We start from the raw sequence: 16,084 nt of genomic DNA on the forward strand, positions 1-16,084 counted from the left end.
ATAGACAATCATCACTACCTACCGGTCAAGTCCATCTAATTCCACCATCTTCCTCACAATCTTGACAACCTCTGACTCCCCAAGATCGGTACCCGGCTCCTCAATCTTCCTCGCCAATACCTCATCAAGCATCATCCTCATCCTACTGACCAGAACCCCTATGCGTGCCCAGCCTCGCAATCTCAACCATCCATCCACCAGCAGTCCTCGTCCTTGGGGATCAATCGTGATCGGTCCACTGAACATCAACAAGCTGTACACATTGAATGGTGTAAGATCTCGGATGAAGACCTTGCTGGTCGCCATCTTGTTGAAGTAGGACATATAAGCGCTGTTTCCAGGAAACTTGTCGGCTGACAAGAGTGTCGATGATGGATGCACGAAGACTCGACCGTTCTCCTCGTTGAAGTACTTGATCGTTCTTGCTTCCGGGTCGAGCTCTACGGCGCCGGATGAGGATGCGGCGTATTTCTTGTCTGGGAACTCTATACGTGACACTTGAGGTTGGAAGGAGCCCGCGACGACGGCGCGAAGCAGTGTTTCGGAGCCGTTGTGACGATTGAAGCTTTGTGCTGACTGGTGGTCGGGGCGGTAGTGAGGTGGCAGGAAGCCGATCTCTTGCAGTGAAGCGATGTATTGCGTACGGTTCGTCGAGATGTCAAGAAGCGTTTGGTGCGTGAGAAAGTACTCATCGCACCAGCGGCGGATGGATGATGTTGGCTCGCCGGAGGACCGCTTGTCAGCCCAAGCCTCATAAGCTCGAAGGTCGCACATCAAATCGCCGTTGCCATTACCGAATGATGCTCTGGCTGCTTTTGACTCTTCGCGCTTGGGCTGGGGGCTGACGAATGGACTCTTCACAGTCAGAACAGCCGCGATTGTCAGGCAAGCTTCGAGACACCCGAACGTGGCCCCGTACACGAGGAGTTTGCCGCATCTCAAGTCGGCGGGTATCATGGACAGATGGCGACCTAGTGCAGTGAGATCAGTGTTATCAAGTGCACCAATTCTGCCCAGCATCTTAAGTGCTCCATCGACAGCTAGGCTCTCTGGTGGTGTCAGTGCGCTAGCGAGGAAAGATGGCACGTCTATAACGCCCATGGCTCTCACTGACAGACAGAGTTGCTCCAGCGGAACTCGACGAATCTCGGGATCTGGTCGTTCGGCCATCTTCGCTTCAGCTGATCGAGTGTACAGCTTGTAGCATTCGCCAGCTCTGACACGACCAGCACGACCACGTCGCTGCTTACAAGCTGCTCGACTTGCCCACACCTCTGCTAGCTTGACCATGTTGTTTGCAGGGTCGAAACTCGTCTCTTTGACTCTGCCGGTATCGATGACCGCGACGATGTCTTCAATCGTGATGGATGTCTCGGCGACATTGGTAGCAGCAATGACTTTTCGCAAGCCAGGTGGCGGCTTAGGGAAGACTCGGCGCTGTTCAGAACTCTGCAAGGAAGCGTGTAAGGGTAATGCGTGCAGCCCAGGTATACCGCGCAGAGCACGTAGTGTCTGATCAATCTCAGCGACACCAGGAAGAAAGATCAGGATGCCTCCCTCAGTACCGCCGAGTTGCTGGTCAATGAGATCCACTGTGCGAGCGATGAGATCGTAGTTGATCCTAGTCCCAACAGCACGAAGGGCACTTCCAATGCTGGGTGCGACCGGCTGTGGAGTCGAGGTACCAGAAGACGGTCGACTTTCGTACGGCGAAGCGGTGCTGCCTTCCTCATCTTCGACCGAGCCGAAGCCGGTGGCACGCACGATCTCTTCGAGGTAGATGTCCTGAACTGGATATGTCCGACCTTCGATCTCGACCTTACCAACACTGGAGACTGCTTTGAAGTAGTTCTCGAAGGTAGCAGCGTCAAGCGTGGCACTCATGAGGATCAACTTGAGATCTTTCCGCTTCTTCAAAACATCACGTAACAGCAGCAGCAAGAAGTCCGTGTCGAGACTGCGTTCGTGCACCTCATCGATAACGACGTGGCTGACATCCGCGAGGCTTCTCACTACGTCGTCGGTGCTGCCGCCACTTGTTGGTAGCCGACGCAAGAGCACACCAGTGGTGACGAAGGTGATCTTGGTAACGCCGAATCTCTGCTTGGACTCGCCACGGATCGCGTAGCCGACTTCGTCACCCACTTTGACGCAGCGCTCATCTGCTACACGATCTGCTAGCCCGAGAGCAGAGATCCTGCGTGGTTGGGTACAAATTATGTTCGCCTGCTCACCAAAGCAGCGCATGATGAGATCGTCGAGAACGAACTGCACAGATTGTGTGGACTTTCCAGACCCGGTCTCTCCAGATATGATCGTCACTTGGTTGGAAGTAACAGAAGTCACAATTGCGTCTTGCAGGTTCCATGCTGGCAATTTCTGACGAGCTTGAAGCATGCGTTTCTGGTCAGGCGTCGTTTGTCGCGTCCGCCACTCCTCAAGAATACGCTGACTGGTGGATGTCTGTGGCGTCCACTTGATGGGTGTCGGCTGCTTACGAGCTCTCTTGCGGGAGTGTTGCACGCTGGCCTCAGCGGAAGGCGTTGCGACGCTAGACACCTCGCTGAGTCGCCCTGGGTTTTCGATGACAGCAGGGATGTTTTGTTCGAGCCAGCCCAGCACGCTAAAGATCATCTGCTCGCCGACGTACTCAGACTGCGCAGTTACAAGAACCTTCTTGAGTATGCTGAGCCGTACATACGCAGGTAGCTCAGCCTCGACTGACAATATTGGCACAGCATCCGGGTAAGAGCCCGGAGGCGGACGAGCTCGGAGAGTGATAGGTTTCTTGGTCTGAGTCTGTACGTCGAGCGTGATGCTGCATATTCTGTCGTGGTTGGAGTATCTGTCGCCAAATATCGCTTCGAGAGTGGCTTGTTCTTCGTCCCAGATCTCGTAGTCTTCAACACCGGCGCCCTGCACCTCGTCCTGTCCGAGCAGTCGAGCCTGTAAAGTGTTTGCAGCGAGCGCCTCGTCGCCTCCGCAGGAATCAAGGACGTCTGCGCAGACTTCCATCGAGTACCCAGTGGCAGCAAGACGTTTGATCTTGCCCTCACGCCTCATGTCGCCACTCGCAAGGCTGACGCCAGCCAGATAGTTGTCCGGTAGTGTCCACTTGGGCAGGTCATCCTCAGGCACATGGATGAGTAGCCACTCGAGGCACTCTTCTCGATCTTTGCACAGCTCCGCTGCCTCTTCAACGTGACTTTTACGGAAGCCAATGCTTGCCAGGTCGTCCACGATGAATTCTCGGCCCACAGCGCCAAGCTTGTGACCGTTGGGATTCCAGGCTCCTCCTTCTCGGATCAGTCTTTCGACCTCCCTCCTGGTCTTGACGCCCATTTCCACCTTCGGTACTCTCATCCAGCCCTTGAGAACGTGCTTGCTTTGCACTTGGCCGTCGAGACTTGTGACCTCTAGCTTCTTGTCCTCGACCTGCTGCTTCGCCTTGTCTGCTCTTGCCTTCTCCTTTGCCTTCTTTGCCTCCTCATGCTTCTGAAACGCCAGGAATGGGTCTGCCTCATACAGATATCCTTGTCCCTGTGCAACAGCCTCGCTCTTGAGATCCTGGAAATCGCGCTTGCACAAGTCGCGAAAGGTGGGCGGAAGCATCATGTGGATGTTGTTCATGTTGCTAACACGGAACAGGGCGTAGGCGGCCGCGAAATGTCGTGCCTCCACTGCTGAGTCTTGCGCGCCTCGTTCTCGGTTGTAGTCGGTCGGAGGAACGATGGGGGCCAGGATGGTGAGGGCCTGCGTCTTGGGGTGCTTCCGCTTCAGTATGACGCCGCCGGTGAACTTGTTGCCAGGTGCGCGATGGATCGTGTACTCCGGCTTCTCCCATCGCTGCTTCTGACAGTGCTCGTTGAAGAGTGTCTGAGGCAGCTTGCCCGTCCATGATGCGCCTGCGATCAGGGTTCGTGTGTCAGGCGTCTTGGGCTCTTCTGCTTGGGGTGCACCATTCGCAGCAGCCGGCGCTTTGCCTTTGCTGTCACCGGCTTTGACATCGCTGGCAGATGGCTGAGGTGGTGCGGGCTGTTTGTTCTTCTTGGGCTTCTTGTCGTCGCCAAACACGATGTAGCTGGTGTCTTCTTCGTTCAGGTTGGCAGCACTGCTGGCCGGCTTCTTGCCCGACTTGTTGCCACTTCGGGGCGCATGAGGTTTGTTAACCATTCTCGCCGGATCTCACGTGCTGCCGATGTTCTGCTGTGTGCAGGAGCCATGTCGGAAATGTCTTGTAGAAGTGGTCATGCAGCAACTAAATCGCGAATGCAGGTCAAACAAAAATTGTGGGGCACCCTTCTCGATGGCAGCATGTGAGCCGTTCTTCTTCTTCTTCTGCTTCTTCTGCTTCTTCCACTTCTCTCCCTGCATGCCATGTTGCCGACCTACATGTCCCTCACCTGCCTACACAACTACTATTGAACACAGCGAACGGTGTTTGACGGGGTGCCGTCACTTCCACCGTAGACCACCTTGTCCCCCAAAGAATGCCGCTGACACCCGACCCGGACGCGATAGAGTTCCACCCATGACTGGGCCTCCTTCTATGCGTCCGTCAAGTCCTTCATCAGCCTGACGTGCAAGTCGAGCGCGTCCTATCATCGACTCGCCGCCACCCTGCCAGCTCGCTCACAGTCCTTGGTCTGAGGATCGTGCCTGCATATCTGCTCGGGTGTTGCAGAGCGGGGATCGCAGTAGCCAACACCTCCCTCGGCAGTGCATCAGGTTTATGGTCATTGAACATCTCCTATGTCGAAAGTCACGTTTCTTGAATTCTCAGACACACTATCGTCCCCAGAAGCTAACGCCATCTGACCGGAACCATGGCTTCTACCACTTCCAGTACCTAGAAGGAGCATCGACAGGAGCGGCGCCTATGGACAGCAAGCTTCAACAGACAGCGAACAAACGCCTAGCTGATGGTGAGAGCACGTTCATTGGACAGACGTGGGGACTATCTGAGACGACGGGAGCTGTGACTGCGCCACTGAAGGACTCTCCAGACAATACAGGATCAATCGGATACATCCTGCCCAGTGTAGAGATCCGGGTTGTGGATGATGACTATCGTGATGTCCAGGAAGGCCAAGAAGGAGAACTTATCATCCGAAGTGTCCTCGTAACGAAGGGCTACTACGACAACCCCGAAGCAACCAAAGCTAGCTTCCACGGAGAGTGGTTCTGCACTGGTGACATTGGCGTCGTGAGGAATGGCAAGTTCTACGTGGTTGACAGGAAGAAGGTAAGCTTCGACCAAACAAACAACTTCACTTACTATGCTAACCCCAATGACCCTTAGGAACTCCTCAAATACAAAGGCCTCCAAGTCGCACCCGCAGAACTCGAAAACATCCTCTTCACGCACCCACAAATCCGCGAAGCGGCTGTCGTGGGCGTCCCAGCTCCTGAAGATCCCACTACAGATCTGCCGAGGGCGTACGTGGTTGCTGTCGATCGTGCCAAGGTCAGTGAGGAGGAGGTGATGGAGTTTGTCAAGGCAAGAGTGGCGCCGTATAAGCAATTACGGGGAGGTGTGGTGTTTGTTGATGAGATTCCGAAGAATGCTATTGGGAAGTTCTTGAGGAGAGAACTGAGGGATCGGGCGAAGCGGGAGGTGGGGAGAGCGAAGTTGTGATGGCTGCGCGGTTGTTTGTATACATCAGCATCGACATTGTGATGTGGTTTTAGACGGCCTATCTCGCCAGGCTCCTTATCGCTCACGGCGAGCTTGACCGGAGCCTGGCCGCTCTTGCCTGCAACATCCCAAGTGCTTACCATCAACACCATCCCCCAAGCAAAGCAAAACACCCCAAAATGCCCACCACCCGTCCCGACATCCTCCTCATCCAATCCCCCATCCAAGCCATAGACCACACCCGCCGCACCCTCCTCGCACAAAACTTCAACCTAATCAACTACGACTGCACCACCCTCTCCGACTTCCGCCAGCGCATGCACCCCGGAAGACCCTACGCCTCACTCCAAGCCATCCTACGACTAGGCTGGCACAAAGTCGGCGCGTACGCCGACCTCAAACCCTTCATTCAGCACGGACATGGTAGCGCATTTCCACCCTCTCTCAAAATACTCTGTTCCTCCGGCCACGGCTACGACGCCGCCGACACATTCGCTCTAGCCAAACGCGGGATATGGTACTGCAACACGCCGAACGCGTGCACAGAAGCAGTCGCGAATTCTGCGCTGTGGCTCGTGTTGGATACGTTCCGGTATTTGACTTTTGCGCAGAATAGTGCGCGGCATGATTGGAGCCTCAGTTGGGATTTTGGGATGGAGGCGGAAGATCCAACGGGGAATTCGCTAGGGATTGCCGGGCTGGGGGATATTGGGATGGCGATTGCGAGGAAGAGTGAAGTGGCGTATGGGATGAGGGTGCATTATTGTGGTCCGAGACGGAAAGTTGAGAATGAGAAGGGGCTGGAGTATGGGGCAAGGTATTATGAGACGGTGGAAGATATGATTCCAGCTGTAGATTGTCTCGTTCTCGCCGCGCCGTTTACTAGGGAGACGCATCACATGCTGGGTAGAGATCAATTCGCTCTTGCGAAGCCATCGGTCTCAGGGTCTTGAACATTGCTAGAGGGAGCATGATCGACGAAGAAGCCCTGCTGGAAGCGCTGGAAGCGAAGCGAGTCGTTGGCGTGGGCCTGGATGTCCATGAGCATGAGCCTGTCGTGAATGAAAAGCTGCGGAGCAATCATAAGGTTACTTTACTGCCACATATTGGCGTGTGCTCGCAGACGAGTTGGGTTAATTTCGAGAAGCAATGTTGCGATAATTTGGAGGCTTACTTTGATACTGAGATACCGTTGACACCAGTCCAGGACTTGATCGCTTGAATTTCGGCATAGCCTTCGCACGTCATCACGCTGGTCGTGTGCTGCAGAATGCTTCTCCTTGCTGGTTTATATGTGTCGTCTATGTACAGCCACGATAGCGTCGTCATCAATATGTACACCAAAAAAGTCGGATCCTCATTGCTTCGTAAATCATGCGACTGGCTGGCCAAGGCCGCCAGCTGATCGTCAGCTCATCTATGCGCTCAAAATCCTGATGATGGGCCGTTGCTCGTGTGGCGAGGTGGTCTCGATATAAGTGACCTTGCTACTATCCAGCTTCTTCTCATCTAGTGTTGTACCAGGGGCGTCTTCGGGGTCATCGGCAGTCTTGATATCGAGCACAGTTGGTGCGCCGAAGATTGGCTCCATGTCCCTATTGCGTGTCAGTCAGCTCGGACAACGGGGCTGAGTCGTGTGAGGAGACTTACTCCAAACTCTTGCCTTTCGTCTCTGGCACAAAGAAGTCTGCAATCATGTGATTAGCACAGCCACATTTATGGCGCAGCCGTCTTGGCAGCGCGGGATGAGGCGAATACTCACATGCCCAGAAACCCATGCACACCATCAAGCTGGCGAAGAACATGTAAGTACCTGTCAAGCGTTAGCATCCACAGCACACAACTAGGCGGCAGCGTGGGGACTCACCATAGCCTAGCGATGTAATCATGTATGGAGTCGTCCGCGAGATGATGAAACTCCACAACCACTGGTCTGCTGTCGTAATGGCCACGCAGAGCATCCTGATATCCATTGGGAAGATCTCGGAGCAATATACCCACGTGATACCTTGCCAAGTCGCGCAATAGATCAGGCCGTAGAGGTAGACACATACCATGGCGAAGTACCCAGCGCCGCCTCGTGATGTCTCGCCAGCTGCAGCTGCGCCGGATGGATCTGCCTTCATTACGTAGGCTCCAAGGTACCACATCGGTAGGGATCCTACGAATGCGCCCCATATGAGGCCTGGTCGGCGACCTAATCGCTCAACGAGCCATACGCTGAAGATGATCATGCCGAGCGTCTTAGCAAGACCGTAGAAGCCAGTCGCGAAAAGCTTAGTGTCAGTGCCGGTGATACCGAGAGTCTCGAAAATTCGAGGGCTGTAGTATGTGATGATGTTGACACCTGAAGGGGCAGGAATTAGCTACACTAGTATGGCCTTCTTGTTCAGAGCATTTACTCACCGGTCAAGTTCTGGAAAGCCATGAGCAAAAGACCAGTCCCGATCCTATTGCGGGTGCCTTTCTGGAACAAACGCTTGAACATGTACTTGTTGCTGCTCTTGACACCAGGTGGTGGTTTGGCTACGATGTTTTGTGCGCGGATTTCTGAAAGTTCCTGTTGGATGTAAGGATGATCTTGTGGCAAGCCTCGGATCCACGACAGAGTGGTGGCTGCCTTCTCCAGCTGATCTGTCTTTGCATACCATCGTGGAGACTCAGGGCACCACAGAATGCCGACTAGAAGGAAGAGACCAGGTAAGAGCTGCAGTGCAAGTGGGATAATCCATTGTGTCTTTAACCTATCGGAGATCGTCTGGTTGACAGCATAGTTGATCCAGAAGCCCAGCATGCCACCTCCTTGGGACAAGATCTCAAAGATACCAACGAGCCGTCCACGAATCGATGGTGGACTGGTCTCAGCAATGTAGACAGGGACCAGGAGAGATACAGAACCGATGCCGAAGCCAGCAATGCCTCGTCCAGCATAGAGTAGCCCGAGCAAGCCGTTCGAAGCCGTCATCAGAGTACCCCCTACAAGGAAGATCATGCTAGCTACCATGATGGCACGCTTTCGACCGATCTTCTCCCCAAGTGGGAACGTGAGAAGCGCACCGAAGAATGTGCCGGCCTGGAAGGTCGATACAATGTTGCCTTGGAGAGTGTCCCTCTGAAAGCTGGTTTTGCCATCGAGCCCGAAGTCTCGTCTGAAGGGAGCCAAGGCCATCGTCCCGCCTATCACGGACGTATCGTATCCCATCGCTGTGCGCTGTCAGGATATGCTTGAAGTCGTAAGATGCTCTCACATACCAAGTGCTCCAAAGCTCACAATCAATGCCATGAGGTGCACCCGCCAGTTGCGCACCTCCGGCGGGTCATCGCTACTCGCATGGAGCCGTAGGCCGCCCATGATGGACGCCGGATCCTAGGAGGTAAGTGTGTGCTCGTACAGAACGAGACGGAACAGACTATTGCAATCTGTTTGATGCTGTGATGGAGTTGTTTGAAGCAAAAGACCCACAGTCGAAACCTGAGGCCGCCGATAGTACTCACACAAGCAGATGGCATTCGACCTTATAGGTCTATCTGCTATGCTACTCGCGCCTCGATGCCGGATACAGAGCGGAGAAGGTCACCCTCCATTCTGTGCCACCCCAACAGTTCATGGCGACAACGCGGGGACCCATGGGGAAGTGGCGCTACACGATGCACACATGGCAGATCTGTAGTGTGGTACTGCAGGTGTGAATGCAAGCCATTGCCGACGATATGCCCGTGTGGTCGCGCGTGCAGAGACGATGCTGCACAGAAGGAAGAGAAGCGCGATAATAAGCGCAGAAGGATTGACTGACAACAGGTGGCTCAGACCATATCATGGTACTGACCAATGGCGTCAAGACGGAGCAAACCACTTGTCAGAAACAGGCCGAGCATCTAGACCTCCAGTGGGCTTGAGCACTGAGAGAGAGCGGAGCTGCACCGTTTATGCATCGCCAAGCACACCACCAAGCACACCGCCAAGCACACCACCCATGCCCACGCCGCCTACGACATGCCTGAGCACGGCCATCTCGACGGCTTTGTTCTAGCAAATTTGCCATCCGCATGCTTCTGAGGCTTTCTGCTTCTAGCGCCTTGAACCTCCGTGTCTGCAGCCAGACAGCGGCAATCCCGCCCATACAGTGTGAAATGGCCGTCTTGTCAGGCCTTGGTCCGCTACTTCGCCTCGGATTGCAGCCAGATGAGCTGGTCACTTGGCACCTTGCCGCCGTGGTCCCACACCATCGGACAGGATCTTGTGCTGCGCCTCGCTAGGCACGTTTGATGATGGCTCTGACCAGGGCGATGTTCGCCTCTGGCATGAAGCACAAAACCTCCCGAGAGGCCGCAAAGCATCAGCCATCACTGCCTCTTTAGTATTCGTCTAAAGTTGAGATAGTGTACAACGAACACTGCAGTGCCACGTTGATCACAGCCTTACGTTCTGATCACAGCTGCTCATAATGGCAGGCACTCCTGCCCTTCCACGCATTGACGTCGAGGTCTCGGTAAGTCGATTGCATGGACATAGCAAACGCGTGTGTACTGACATTTCATAGCCTGACAACGACATCAACGAGATTACCCCAACTACACCACATCCAGGCATGGGAGACCATTCTCCTCGTCTGCTCACAACACCGACCTGGAACGGACGAGATCGATCGTTGAGCGGGAGCACTGCGGCATATTCGACACTCAAAGTTCCAGACACCTCACATGGCGAGAAGAGTAGTGCATCGAGCATCTTCAGCGATGTGGACCGAGAGGATGCACTCAAGCCAGACCCCGGCTCAGAGAGAGACTTCGAGGTCAAGGACAACAAGTTCGCATTTTCACCGGGCCAGCTCAATAAGTTACTTAACCCCAAATCTCTTCCAGCGTATTTCGCTCTTGGGGGAATCAGGGGCATTGAGCGTGGACTTCGGACCAACCTCGAGTCTGGACTCAGCGCGGATGAGAACACTCTGAATGGCAATGTGTCGTTTCAGGATGCCACTCAGTACAGCGAGAAGGCGAAGCACATTGGCTGGGACGAGGTGCCACTCAATCCAGCCGCTCACCAAGCAGCATCGTCTCCTGGTTCTGGCTCATTTTCCGATCGTCTTCGCGTGTTCAGCAACAACGCACTACCGGACAAGAAGCCAACACCTCTGTGGAGGTTGATGTGGATGGCGTACAACGACAAAGTACTGATTCTGCTCACGGTAGCAGCTGTCATCTCCCTCGCCCTCGGACTTTACGAAACCTTTGGCGCTGAGCACGAGCCCGGTGCGCCTATGCCAGTGGATTGGATCGAGGGTTGCGCTATCTGTATTGCTATCATCATTGTGGTGCTTGTGGGCTCCCTCAACGACTACCAAAAGGAGCGGGCATTCGTCAAACTCAACGCAAAGAAGGATGATCGCGAGATCAAGGTTATACGTTCTGGAAAGTCAGTCATGGTCAACATTGTCGATATCATGGCCGGCGACGTCCTTCACCTCGAACCCGGCGACATGGTGCCAGTTGATGGCATTTTCATCAGTGGCCACAATGTCAAGTGCGACGAATCCTCGGCCACTGGTGAATCTGATGCTCTCAAGAAGATTGGAGGCGAGCAAGTCATGCGACTGATCGAAGAGGGCCAAACAGATCTCAAGCACCTGGACTGCTTCATCATCTCTGGCAGCAAAGTCCTGGAAGGTGTAGGCACTTACGTTGCTACATCAGTCGGTGTCAACTCCAGCTACGGCAAGATTCTCATGGCCATGCGGGTCGACATGGAAGCCACTCCTCTGCAAGTCAAGCTGGACGGCCTCGCAACAGCCATCGCCAAGCTTGGTTCGAGCGCAGCTCTACTCCTATTCTTCGTCTTGCTCTTCCGTTTCGTGGGCGGCCTCTCGAGTAACACCGGAACTAGCTCAGAGAAGGCCTCTCAATTCCTGGATATCCTGATTGTTGCGGTCACTGTTATTGTGGTGGCTGTGCCCGAAGGTCTTCCGCTGGCTGTCACACTCGCCCTCGCTTTTGCGACCACGCGCATGGTCAAACTCAACAACCTTGTTCGCATTCTGAAGTCTTGCGAAACGATGGGAAATGCGACAACCGTGTGCTCGGATAAGACAGGCACGCTCACGACGAACATCATGACCGTGGTCACTGGGCACTTCACTAGCCGTTCTTTCGACGATAAGAACAAGACCGGAGCTGAAACGACTTCTTCATCTTTCGCATCACAGTTGAGCAGTGATGACCGAAGACGCGTGATCGAGTCGATCGCAATCAACTCTACTGCTTTCGAAACCGATGACGGTTCTTTCATTGGGTCCAAGACCGAAACGGCGCTCCTCGCCTTCGCTCGCACTCTCGGTATGGGTCCGGTCGCCGAAGAGCGATCCAGTGCTCGGGTCGTTCAATTGATGCCATTCGATTCTGGTCGCAAGTGCATGGGAGCTGTGCAGAAGCTGGCAAACGGGACTTATCGCCTGATGGTCAAGGGTGCTTCAGAGATCCTCCTCGGTCACAGCACGAACATTGCGACCAGCTCTGGAACGCAGGTGCTCGACAGCGCCGAGCGTGAGAACCTCGAGGCCATCATCGATTCGTACGCTAAGCAATCGCTCCGCACCATCGCTCTGATCTCTCGCGAGTTCACCCAGTGGCCTCCTGCTGGCTTTGCCGATGAGCTCGATCCTCAAATTGCCGACATGGACCTCATTCTTAGGGACATGACATTCGACGGTCTCGTGGGTATTCAGGACCCTGTCCGACCAGGTGTTCCCGAGGCCGTTGCGAAATGTCACCACGCTGGTGTCACGGTGCGCATGGTCACTGGAGACAACGTCACTACTGCCCGAGCCATCGCGACTGATTGTGGTATCTACACTGGCGGTGTTGTCATGGAAGGTCCTGTCTTCCGAACCCTCGACCAGGAACAGATGAATGAGGTCCTGCCAAAGCTTCAGGTTCTAGCTCGATCGTCTCCCGAGGACAAGCGTATCCTCGTTACTGGACTTCGTGCACTCAATGAGATCGTAGCCGTGACTGGAGACGGCACCAACGACGGTCCAGCTCTCAAAGCCGCCGACATTGGTTTCTCAATGGTAAGCACATCTCTTCAATCTAAGCACAAGGTTCGTACTGACTTTCTTTCACAGGGTATCACAGGCACTGAGGTCGCCAAAGAAGCCTCTGCCATCATTCTCATGGACGACAACTTCACATCCATTCTCACTGCACTTATGTGGGGTCGCGCTGTGAACGATGCAGTCCGCAAGTTCCTCCAATTCCAGGTCACCGTCAACATCACCGCCGTCATCATCACTTTCGTCTCTGCAGTAGCAAACGCCAATATGAGATCGGTCCTCACTGCCATCCAGCTACTTTGGATCAACCTCATCATGGACTCCATGGCCGCACTCGCACTGGCGTCTGACCCCCCGACTGAGGAGATTCTCGACCGCAAGCCGCCAAAGCGACATGCTCCAATCATCTCTATCACCATGTGGAAGATGATCATCGGACAAGCTATCTTCCAGCTCATCGCCACATTCCTCCTCTACTACGTTGGCTACAGCATCCTCAATTACGGCTTCGACAGCACCGAGATCCGATCGGTCGTGTTTAACACGTTCGTCTGGTTCCAGGTGTTCAACATGTTCAACAACAGGCGTCTCGACAACAAGTTCAACATCTTCGACGGCATCCACCGCAACATCTTCTTCATCGTCATCTGTGCCATCATGGTTGGATGTCAGATCATGATCATGTTCGTTGGCAAGCGCGCGTTCCAGATCGCGCCCATCAGCGGCCGGGATTGGGGTGTCTCGTTGGTCATTTCGTTGATCTCTCTGCCATGGGCAATCGTTGTCCGCCTGTTCCCTGACTTGTGGTTTGAGAAGATCGCCAAATTTGTTGGCAAGCCTGTGGTCCTGGTCTACCGCCCACTCAGCCGCTGGACACACGCAGCCTCAAGAAAGATCCGCAGCCTTCGCAGGAAGCGGAAGGAGAGCGAGACTGTTGCACAGGTCGCGGAAGAGGAGGAGAAGTTGGATCAGACCGGCAAGGTGCAGGATGTTGAGAAGGGAAACCAGTAGTCACTTTCCCATGTCATGTTTCAGTCACAGCGGTACGGCGACGCAAATACAGATAGACCATAGAGCTAGACGATACCACACGAGCAATGACACTCACGCTTTCAAGATGAAATCAACTTACCTCTCGATTGACCCTCCGCTCTCGGAAGCACTGTAGCTTTCCTTGTTGAGGCAGAACAATTTCACGGCATCTACCCATCATGCAATACGTGCATATCAACCTTCTAGAACGCCTTCATGATCCTAGTCACATCGTGGCGACCAAGAGGCTATCCAAGGCTTGGCCCTGGGGCTGTGCAAGTCTTGGTACGGCGGAAAACCACTTCAGGCCTATCCATGCGGAGAACACCTCGCATTCTGTGGTACGGCATATGGAGGGATATGGCTTGCAGGACGTATCAGTCGTGCGGAGGGTTTTCTCGTCTTGATGAAAGTATGGCAGTCACCCACTTTGGCAGACCGACTCGTCTTGGATGTCCGTGCTATTGAGCGGCATTGTGAGAGTGTCGAGATATCAGGCGGTCTTGAAGGCTCCACCAGCGATGAGCATGAGCAAGAGCAATCACTACCATGTCAGAAGTCTACTCGCCAGTCGACTCACAAGCCGGTGATGAGCCAGGCGCCCCAGTGCTGACACGCCGTGCCACGATCGGGGATCCTGTCTACGATAACCAGGTACAAGTCAGGCAACGACGCAAGGCATCCGTCGTGGCTTGTGACCGGTGTAGGAAGAGGAAGATCCGATGCGATGGGCATCAGCCTTGTGCCACTTGCGCACGATTCAACGTAAGATGTGCTAGACCTGAGGCTGGGAGGGAGCGTAGCAGCAGGTACGTAAGTTGAATGAACAGAAGTTGAGTGGTGACTGACCTTGTGAATAGCTCAGCAGAGCACTCTGCTTTGGCAGATCGTGTGCGAATGCTCGAGGCGACACTCGCGGCTGTCACTAGCAACAATGCCGCTCAATCATTCTTCGAAGGTTCAGAGATGCTAGGCGAAGCATCGAGTCGCCCAACGCTGCAGATTGATACCAGTTTCGACGACAGCAGTCTGTCTCGATCATTCTCCTTCAACGACCTCAATGCCCCAGAGACAGACGACTCATCATCGTTGATGGTTCCCTCAATCCAGATCACAGCACCACATGGCAGCATCCCATCTTCCCCCTTGGCGATATCACCTTCCAGCCTGTACACAGGCACAACACGTGCGTCCACCCCTGATCCGATGTCGGCGATGTCGATGACTTTCGACTCACTTGGCACCGGAATGCTCGCACCTTCATCAACAGGCCACGCTCGAACACCAGCAGTATCGCAGTGGGCGGAAGTGTACGATCGAGGCAATACACTGCAAACTCCCGGTTCTACTCACGGAAGTGGCTGGATCTCACGGCGGAGCTCTATCTCATCTTTCGGAGGCTTGGATCAAGGCATCTGCGATATGAATATCGACATGCCGCCGATGTCTCCACAGACAGGAGACTGGAACTTCCAAGATCCATTCGATCATTCTTCCATGCTGGGTCACAATGGCCTCGCGGCTGAGCACCGCATGCCACCTATTGCGCAGGCTGAAGCATTATCTCAGCGAGCTTTCGGCCATGGCGACATGCCGATTGACCAGACGGCATTCAAGGTCTGTCTGGGCGCGGCATATGATGCTGCGAACCATTCCAACACCATGTCTTCCAGCAACATGCCCTCGGCCGCACAACTGATGCTCTTGACTTTGACGCCGTTCTCGCTGCGGATGGCACGATGCCTGGCGTTCCTGGTGTTGACGATCGGGTCGAAGGTTGATATATCTGTGGGTGGAGGCAACATTGTGCTTGAAGACTGTTATGCGATTGCGCAGGAGCAGATGCGGACGACAGATTTTTGGGCTGAGCCTGGGGCGCAGAAAGCCGCCAGCCTGCTCGGGATACTTTCGAGTATCTCAATGCAATGACCCGCGACGGGTAATGGCTGCCAGCAGGCCATCGCCGCCTCGCGCTCCGTGCCACGGTGCTTCATCGATGCTCCAGCCGCTGCTCAAGTCCGTTGAGTGAATCCAGAGATGCGCGAAGCGTCCTGTCGTGCGTGAGAGCGGCGGTCAGTTCTTTCGTGAAGAAAGGCCGAGGATTCGCGAATGGCAGAAGCGACCTTGGGGACTCAAGGAAGGTGTTGGGCGGAGTCTACAAGATCGTGGCTTCGGATTCTAGAAAACCGCTCTCGGCAACCCGCGTGCCTGCGACCCGTGACATCATGTAATCACCACCCCGAAAGTGGAAACAATACACTCGCCGATACATCCAGTCTCTTTCATTGGACCTTCATCCCTCACCCAGACTCTACACGCCTGTGCGACCCTATCATTTCTCACTTACCTAACCACGGCATCTACA

General features: G+C 54.4%; 6 protein-coding genes across 6 annotated transcripts; 4 read left to right on the top strand and 2 right to left on the bottom strand.

Moving 5' to 3' along the window:
• Positions 1–18: 18 nt before the first annotated feature.
• CLAFUR5_02495 (Putative ATP-dependent RNA helicase ucp12) lies at positions 19–4,173 on the bottom strand (the record flags this gene model as incomplete). The annotated part of the gene is made up of 1 exon (XM_047901643.1): positions 19–4,173. The coding sequence occupies one exon, from the start codon at positions 4,171–4,173 to the stop codon at positions 19–21; it is 4,155 nt and encodes a 1,384-aa protein (XP_047758172.1).
• A 559-nt stretch (positions 4,174–4,732) lies between these two features.
• Positions 4,733–5,638, top strand: CLAFUR5_02496 (Putative acyl-coenzyme A synthetase; the record flags this gene model as incomplete). Its single annotated transcript, XM_047901644.1, has 2 exons — positions 4,733–5,245; positions 5,303–5,638. 2 exons carry the CDS (start codon positions 4,733–4,735, stop codon positions 5,636–5,638), a joined length of 849 nt encoding a protein of 282 aa, XP_047758171.1.
• Positions 5,639–5,817: 179 nt separating this feature from the next.
• Positions 5,818–6,591, top strand: CLAFUR5_02497 (Glyoxylate reductase; the record flags this gene model as incomplete). Its single annotated transcript, XM_047901645.1, has 1 exon — positions 5,818–6,591. The coding sequence occupies one exon, from the start codon at positions 5,818–5,820 to the stop codon at positions 6,589–6,591; it is 774 nt and encodes a 257-aa protein (XP_047758170.1).
• Positions 6,592–7,055: 464 nt separating this feature from the next.
• On the bottom strand, positions 7,056–8,990 carry CLAFUR5_02498 (Quinate permease; the record flags this gene model as incomplete). Its single annotated transcript, XM_047901646.1, has 5 exons — positions 7,056–7,233; positions 7,289–7,451; positions 7,506–7,985; positions 8,045–8,842; positions 8,891–8,990. The coding sequence occupies 5 exons, from the start codon at positions 8,988–8,990 to the stop codon at positions 7,056–7,058; spliced, it is 1,719 nt and encodes a 572-aa protein (XP_047758177.1).
• Positions 8,991–10,083: 1,093 nt separating this feature from the next.
• Positions 10,084–13,698, top strand: CLAFUR5_02499 (Calcium-transporting ATPase 2; the record flags this gene model as incomplete). Its single annotated transcript, XM_047901647.1, has 3 exons — positions 10,084–10,128; positions 10,180–12,705; positions 12,760–13,698. 3 exons carry the CDS (start codon positions 10,084–10,086, stop codon positions 13,696–13,698), a joined length of 3,510 nt encoding a protein of 1,169 aa, XP_047758176.1.
• A 570-nt stretch (positions 13,699–14,268) lies between these two features.
• On the top strand, positions 14,269–15,648 carry CLAFUR5_02500 (uncharacterized protein; the record flags this gene model as incomplete). The annotated part of the gene is made up of 2 exons (XM_047901648.1): positions 14,269–14,528; positions 14,580–15,648. 2 exons carry the CDS (start codon positions 14,269–14,271, stop codon positions 15,646–15,648), a joined length of 1,329 nt encoding a protein of 442 aa, XP_047758390.1.
• Between the last annotated feature and the right edge of the window lie 436 nt (positions 15,649–16,084).

This window comes from Fulvia fulva, chromosome 2 (assembly GCF_020509005.1).
Source record: "Fulvia fulva chromosome 2, complete sequence".
NCBI classification, from domain to species: domain Eukaryota; kingdom Fungi; phylum Ascomycota; class Dothideomycetes; order Mycosphaerellales; family Mycosphaerellaceae; genus Fulvia; species Fulvia fulva.